This window comes from Pundamilia nyererei, unplaced genomic scaffold (assembly GCF_000239375.1).
Source record: "Pundamilia nyererei isolate P.nyererei 1_Seehausen unplaced genomic scaffold, PunNye1.0 scaffold00004, whole genome shotgun sequence".
In the NCBI taxonomy this organism is placed as follows: Eukaryota; Metazoa; Chordata; class Actinopteri; order Cichliformes; family Cichlidae; genus Pundamilia; species Pundamilia nyererei.
In genome coordinates, this window is record NW_005187405.1 from 93,027 (window position 1) to 101,460 (window position 8,434).

Sequence of the window (8,434 nt, forward strand, 5' to 3'; positions counted from 1 at the left end):
AACTGAGTCCTTCTCAGCTACACGTGGGTTCATTCATTGAGTGTAGCCTCCAGAGGAGGAGGCACCGCGTCTGCTATATGCGTAAAAATCAAAAGCGTGCCTTGAATTACAGCTGAGACAGCTATGCTGACTGTTAGTTTAGCGCCATGAGGGTCAATCTTTAGTAAAGAGAAAGCGAGGACAGGACCATCAAGAGTGCGGGCGCCCACATCCTGTCATCTACACCCTAAGCTGAGCTCCAGACCCACAGGTAAGTTTCACCGAGATAAGAATTTGCTGTTTAAAAAAGCCTGTTAAACATCCGATTGTCTGCGGAGACATCTTTTGTGGCTAACTTTAACAGTGAACACCTTCTGCTTCCTTTTTAAATCTGTGAAGATGCCTTCAGAGACACCGTGTTTCACTATCAGCAACATTTGGGGGAACCATAACCAGCACATACGTTTTTAATTAAACATCGGGGCATTCACTCACTCTAACTTGCACACCTTCCCTTCACATGTGGGTTTGCCCTTCAACAGGTCCGCATCCTTACGAGTGTGATGTTTGCTCAGCTTAACTACCGCCAAACAAATACGTCAAAGTTTTCTGGTGATGGAGGTCAGCTCTGCTCCACGTCACTATATGTAATATTACTCCTTTTCTCAAGATATCAGCAGAGCAAAGCTCCACTTTAGACTTCATTTCTTCACACTGACTTGGAAGTTCTGCCAGTGCTGCGCTACCCTGTCCTGTTGTAGTGAATTCTCTGAAAATCTAAAAGCCCCCAAATGTGGCACAACGTCTCCAAACACTGTCCCTTTGAGTCCGGGTTTATGCGCTTGAGCGGGAGTAGTGCGTTGGCAGTTTCGGATTTCCCGTGAGCGTGCGGAGAGCGTTTGTTGTCTTATCAGCTTCAGAATCAAATACGCGGAATAACCGGTTTGTGGATCACTCTTCCTGGTGCTGTTGTCGGTCTGCCCGTCAGTCCCTGAAGTGGGAGCGAGTGCTGAAAGGAATTAAAAGTGTCCACCGTCTGTGCTTTTTCGTGTTTTATTTTTTATGATTCTTGCTTCTCCCGTTCCGCTGTCGCTCCTTTCCGGTGTTGTGCCAAAAAGTGATTGTCTGCCAAAAACTGATTTCCAATGTTTCTGTGTATTTTTTATGTGTAATATCTTTACGTATGTTCGTAAATAGACTTCGGTGAAAGGGGTTATATAGAGAATTAAAACAATATCTGTTTTTCAAGTATCTTTACAACTCTCTGCTATTGTACTTACATTATAACCAATCCGGTCCTTTATCCCCACTTAAAATATTTTTACAGAAATATTGTAATATTTGCTGCCATGTCTGCTGTCCTCTTGGCCAACTTACTCTTACAAAAGACATTTTTAATGTTAATGAGATTTTTTTTAACTGCATAAATAAAGGTTATATAAAAGTCACTGCCAAAAACTGATTGCGGCTTCTACCTTGTTACACGAATGTTGTTTGTGGCTCAAGATGACTTTATGTCATCCATGAGGGATGCATTTGACATATGTTTACCATATTATAGCCCAACAAGTTACTTATAGCAGTTTAAATACGAGCAATCAGTTTTTGGCAAATACCGGAAATCAGTTTTTGGCAGACAATCAGTTTTTGGCACAACACCGGCCCACTCATCAACCAATCAGCACTCAGACAGGCAAGCAGACGCAAAGATCATTCGCATCCAGAACTGTGCGTTTGAGATATTCGCCCCCAAACGAAAAAGCGCACGCACGTCTTAAACTGATAATGTGTCTTGAAAAAGTTAAAAAGTGTAAACAGCTCAGTTTGTAACTTGATCTCAATGCTGAGCTGAACCTGACTGTTGAGTGACAGCTTGATACTCAGTGATACTCAATGAGATGCTCTCTATGGCAGAGAAGAGCTGTTCATAAACTCATTTCAAGGAGCTGGCAAAAGATTTCCTGTTCTCTCGTGTGAATCTGCGTGGGTTGTTGATAAGTCTGTGACAAATTAATGTTGATGTCTCATTATTCTGTTGCAGATAACTTTAAATATAATTTTTTTTTACTGTAGGAAATGTGTTTCATTAATGAATTTGTATTTCTAAATAGTCTCATCTACTGTATATTTACCAGCTGTGATAGCAGTGTTGGTCTTTTCACATTCCCAATCTGCATGTGTGCTAAAGCACTTAAAACTTCCTGGTGTACTTCCTGTTACAGTAGCTGTCACCAGGGTATCATGAGTCACGGGCACTCTGACATGTGTTTACAGTACTGTACCAAAGAACTATAAGCTGAAAACATGGGATATCTCAACATCGTGTACAGTGTGTTCTTAGAAAAATGTGAGGCGATCAAACAAGTGGAGGACAAGGGAAAAAGCATCTGCCCTGAAAAACTATCTACCGCAGATCATCAGTATCTGAGATTCATGTCCTTAAGAAATAGGAAAATCCAGCAAAGACCTCAAACAGGACCTGCAAGATGCATATGGCCCTTCAGCTGATCCTACTGTTCACTGAAGCCTCATCAGTAACATTTAAATATTTGATTTAAATGATCATCAAGGAGGAGAAGGTCTGAAGACACTGTAAGGCTCTGTTGGGAGTAAAGCTAGTTAGAAGTGTACAAGCTCTCTTTTTGCCTTATATGTTGTATGTTCAGTTTGCATCTTTCAATAAATAGTTGGCCCTAGTTCCCATTTTCTATATAAAACACAAAAAATTAAGTGTGACTCGAGAATTTTGCACAGTACTGTAAGTATGTCTGTGGACAGAATTTCCAACTCCTCCAAACTGCAAAGCAAAATGCAATCAGAAAGATTTACAGGTGTGTAGTATTAGTCAGAATAAAAGTGACGTCTGAAGGTTGGTAGGGTCTGAGTCATTCTTTGCCTCAGTCTCCAATTCTTTATCATTCCTTATGTATTTGTATTCATGTATTTATTGCCCTCCATATGAGATGTAGATACAACGTTACAAAGATAAACATGGTCCAGATCCATCGCAGGGGTAGCGCAGAGAGACAGGTAACAATTTAAGCTGATATTCATGAAGCACCTAGAAAACATGCAAATTTAATTCAAAGAGGCTTGAGCCAACCAGCTGTTTCACAACCAGAACCTTACTGCTGCTGCGAGGCGACAGCGCTAACCACTGCACCACCAGCCAGCAGATCAATATTATTTGCATGCCGGAAAGGTGAACTGTTCATGGTAATTACATTATAGTTTTGTCCAAGTCATTCAAGTATTCGAATTAAAATTAATATGACTTAGTGGAGAATAGTTTTCTTTATCTAGGTAAAAGTTTGCCTTTAAATTGGTTTGCATATAGAAATATAACCTTTCTTTACATCTTTTAAACCTTGAACTGTAACAGTGAGACATTTTTAAGGTTGTAATACTAATGATGTTACTAATTTGAACGTGACACGATCACATACTGTCTACTGTCCATTTTCTTTTCATTCATATGTAGGTTAAGCGTGAGCATATTTACATCTATAATATTCAGGCTGCAGTGGTTAGCATCGTCACCGCACAGCAACATGGTCCTGGGTTTGAATGCACCAGCTACAGTAGCTGGTGCTCTTTTGTGTAGAGTTTGCACACTCTCCCATGTCTGGGTGGGTTCTCTCCAGGTACTTCCTCCCACACTCTGACGACATGCATGTTAGCTTTACTAGTGATTCTAAAGTGGCCATAGATGTCATCGGGAGTGTGAAGAGGACCATCACTTAAGAAAATGGATGGATGGACGTGAATAAGCAAGAACACAGATGACACTACCTAAAAAAAAAAGTTTGAAATATAGTTGGAGAGAGTTGGCAGAGTGTGTTGGGTGTAGACACTGCAGGCTGTAAGGAGGGCACTCACGCACACACTGACACACACAGAAACAGAGAGGGACTGTGCAGCCGTGCCCCTCTGCTAAGCAGAGCTCCTACATAAAGAGGTCACTGTGCTGAAAACATAGCACCTCCTTCTCTGCCACCACTTCAAGGCGTTCATCTTGGCTAGTTGTACATCCCTTTTTGAAAAAACTAAATAGAATTTTTAAACTAAATCCCTGTTCAAATACAGCACATATAAATGCTTCACAGCATAACAGAGTCACAAGTTTGCTCTGACATTACTTTTGCTCGAGGTCCGCTTGTTTGAGATGATGTCATGAATCAGTAAGAACAAGAAGGAACTGCAAACTGTGCGTGAGTCAGATTCGGTGTGCGTAATTGTCTGAAGACAGTGGAGAAACAGAGACCTCGCTGTTAACAGGGATTAACTAATAATCGTGCTGTGCAAACAGTCCACCTGAGCCGATCCCACACTATCACCTTGAGAGAAAATGAGCAGTTCCTCCTACTACTTGAAGGTGAGCTGACTCTGTGAGTCTTGTGATGAAGGCAAGTGGACAATGCCTCAATTTGGAAATAAAAGATAAAAGAATGAGGACTGCTTCTCTTCAGACGCCCCAGATGCCAGAGTCAGGAGACGGGTTAGTAACTGTCTCATCACTGTCAGCTAAAGGTTCACACTTGTATAATTCACTCATGTATAAAATCCTTCCTAATTTTAAATTATTTATTTAAATTTGAGGACTTTACAATTTGCTGTGCTTTTTCATCTTTAAGCCACAAACCTCTGACAAGTTTCGACGAGAAATGATTTGTATTTTTTTTATAAATGACACCTGTGACAGCTGCCATTGAATGTTATTAGAATTCTGGTGCGAGTGTGGATAAGTAGTGCACAGCTATATCATTAGCCAGGGTAGATGGAGGCTATGGTTTTCCAGCTGGTCGTGTAACAGTTTCAGCAATGGTTGACAGACACGTTCCTCTCCTGCACTAAATCTGCACTTGTCTTGCTGGAGGACAGATTTCCAATAGCAAGACAAAGGAAAGGTGACAGCTGTTTCCGACATGTTCCCCATTACTTTTTATTGTTAGACTGTGTCTGTGAAGGACCAGTCACAGCCTGTTAATCCTCAGTCTCTTCCACTGTTTTCTCGTGCATTTCTGCAACTTCTTAAGTGTTCGAGGCAGAAGTCAATTTCTAGCTCAAGGACACTGCAGCAGCCTTGCTCAGCGTGTCAGGACGCTCTCTGTGAGTCCTTATGTTTGTGTGAACAAGCTGAATGAACCTTTCAGTTCACTCTTCTTTTTTTCATTTTCTTCCTGTCCACCCTAAAAGGCTCCTTCACTGTCTCTCTGCAGAGTCGAACATTCCTCCACAATGGCGCTTTCCTCCAGGCTAAAATACGTGCTCTGGGGGTTCTGGTGCTGCAAACCACCCTGCTGGTTCTCACCATGCGCTACTCCCGTACCCTGAAGGAGAACGGTCCTCGCTACCTCGCCTCCTCTGCCGTAGTGTCAGCTGAAGTGCTCAAGATTTTTATGTGCACTCTCCTCATCTTCAGTGAGAACAGTGAGTAAGGAGGAAAATCTGTTTTGGATCCTACTTGGGTAGAAAATCCCCAGTCTAGTTAATAAACTTCATAGGTTGAAAAGTACCCCACATGATCTAGCAGGTTGCAGAACCACCTTTAACAGCACAAACTTGTAGCACTCGTTTTCTAAATTACTGACAGCGCTCTCTCTGTTTCTCTTAGATTTTAGCTTGACGGCAATGTACGAGCTGCTGAACAAGGAGATTCTGAACAAGCCCGTGGAGCTCGTGAAGCTGGCCGTTCCTGCAGGGATCTACACTCTGCAGAACAATCTGCTCTATATTGCCCTGTCCAACCTGGACGCAGCCACCTATCAGGTTACATACAAATGAATGAATGTGCTTGTTCAAGCTCACTGAGTTTGTGTGCGTGAACTGGTTTCTTTATGGTTTCACATGGCTGGTTTGTATTGTGTACATTTCTGCATTCACAATGTACATATAAATATTTACATAAATCTATCTCACAGATGTCATCTGTTCTAATCTCATAAGGCTTGTTTGATTAATTTAAGTGGTACTAAAGCTATACCCTCTGCTATATTCTGTAAATATTAAAGAGGAAAATGCTAGTTATTGAGTTTTGGAACACTGGAAAAAATCATAAAACATATAAAATATGTTTGTTTAAATTAAAGCTTCACATCCCTCATTTCTAAAATGATATTTTTTATAAATAACATTTATAATTGGATGTGAACAAACTCTCTAGTGATCTAAAAAAACAACAAACCAAAAAAACATACTTTGGAAAACAATTCAAACTGACTGAAACTGTTTTGTGAACTTGGAAAATTAATTTAAAAAAATAATTAAAAAAAAATACAGACGACTAGCTGGTAAAAAGGCCATGTTCACTTTTCTTCTTTGTCACAAAGTAACCATTTTCAAATGAACACCAAGATTTATACGTTCATGACATCCAGTTCCAGTTTCTGTCCTTTTTCTTATATACTCAGTTCTTTACATAAATGAATAACACAATAACATTTTTAAGTAGAATTGTGAGACTATTATTACCCAATTAATAATACTACCCATTTGTCCTTGAGCGCTAAAAAACCTGAAGAAGAAAGTGAATAAGAGGCACTTGGGAACATTTCAGATCATCCTTTTAACAGCAACTCAGTGACAAAAACCTTGCAAATGAAGCTGTCCCAATAGGAATGAAGCACAACAAGTTCAATGTTTATTTCCGGAGTGCAAACACGTGTCCTCTTATCTATCACAGAGAGGATTCTTAGAAATGGCGTGTCTCTTCCATTTTTAAACAGATCTGTCCTGACCCCTGCACAGTGGGCTGCTGAATGAAAGGCATCAAAGTACAGATGAAGAATTAGAATACAGTAGATCTTCCAAAAGAACGAGAAGTAGCTGGAAAGAAGATTTCTGGATATGAATGCATTTTCTGTAACTGTGGCATTTCTATACTACCCATTATTGTGTGCTAAATAATAAATAAATAAAGTTTGTGTTTGTAACACTCTGAAAAATGCGATATGCTTTGAAGAGCACAATAAAAGATAGGAAAATATGACTGTAGCATGAAATATAATTGTGCACACAGTCAAAATGAAAAAGTAAGAGTGTAAATAACAAGAAAATTAAATATGGCAGAGAAGAAATCGAAAGCAACAGGATGTTATTTAAGAAAAAGAAGGAGCATAGGTAGCAACTTAATCAACATTGATCAACTCTACTGTAACTCAGACTGTAGCCAGTACTGTATCAATTTTTATGTGCTGTAGTGAGGATGGGAGTAATCCATCATTTACTTAAAGCATCACTTGTGTTTTTGTGTCTAACAGGTCACGTACCAGTTGAAGATCCTCACCACAGCTTTGTTCTCTGTCTCCATGCTCGGGAAAAAGTTAGGCAGCTACCAGTGGCTCTCCCTGCTCTTCCTCATGGCCGGGGTCACTCTGGTGCAGGTAACAGCGCTCACCGTCACCACAATTATTACTAATGTTTCATTTCTACCTTTCTAATGGTTTTTTTGGAGTCTCAGTGTAATCATGTGTTTTGATAAAAGCCTATGCCTTTGCACACGCTCATCAGTGTTTCAACCTTCACAGTTGCCCGTCGAGTCTCTGGGTGACTCTGAACAGAATGTAATGTCTGCAAGCTCCCAGTTTGTGGGCCTGATCGCTGTGCTGATGGCCTGTGTGTCCAGTGGTTTTGCTGGAGTTTACTTTGAGAAGATCCTCAAAGGGACAAGCCAGAGTCTGTGGCTTCGTAATATACAGCTGGGTGAGTGGCTATACCTCCATTTATATGACAGGCTGAGCGAGGAATGTATGGTTCCTTACAAACAAACGTTTTCTCAGAAAGTTATGCAGTTCCTGTGAAAGTACACCGCATGATTTAGCAGCTTGCAAGAACTTGTAGCACTTGTTTTTAAAATGACTTTCAGTCTCTCACATTGTTGCAGAGTTACTTTTACTCTGTCTTACAGTGAGGTTTGCAGACAGTCATTTGTGCACAGCTCCCGCAGCACTTCAGGCAGGTTGAGGTCTGGACTTCTTTTATTTTTCAGCTGTTCTGCTGTAGATTCGCTGCTGCGCTAGGGATCATTTAGCTGTCAGACAGATGGGGTTGCATTTGACTCTAGAATACTGTGGTATGTAGAGGATTTCATGGTCGGCTTAATGACTACAATGTATCCAATAATAACATGACTCTAAGTAAAACTAAAGAGAGACTATTATAAGAAATTCAGTGCAAAATTAAATAAGAGCTGTAAGCATGAAAAATGGTGCAACATGCAAGACTTCTCTGTATCTAATTTAACATCATTTAACTGTTGACATTCAGTCAGGGAAAGTCTCATTTTATACCAGGGGTTTCTGCAGAGTTCGGACAGCATTTCGTTTACAAGCCTCAGGCTCCATTTGTAAGTTAATGTGCTAACAGAAGGACATGTTCAGCGATAACAATAAGTCTAAATAACTAGGTCACGTTTAAACACTGCGCTAACCTTTGTTGTGCTTATATATATATATAT

At 40.3% G+C, this 8,434-nt stretch overlaps 1 protein-coding gene across 1 annotated transcript in view; it reads left to right on the plus strand.

Annotated features, from left to right (window-relative positions):
* Nucleotides 1-54: 54 nt before the first annotated feature.
* Nucleotides 55-8,434, plus strand: part of slc35a3b (solute carrier family 35 member A3b) — a 12,567-nt gene continuing 4,187 nt past the window's right edge. The window contains exons 1-5 of the mRNA XM_013911480.1: nt 55-250; nt 5,199-5,409; nt 5,594-5,748; nt 7,239-7,361; nt 7,506-7,680. Coding sequence (XP_013766934.1) covers nt 5,292-5,409; nt 5,594-5,748; nt 7,239-7,361; nt 7,506-7,680 — 571 coding nt within the window. The 5' untranslated portion in view covers nt 55-250; nt 5,199-5,291. The remainder of the gene's footprint in view (nt 251-5,198; nt 5,410-5,593; nt 5,749-7,238; nt 7,362-7,505; nt 7,681-8,434) is intronic.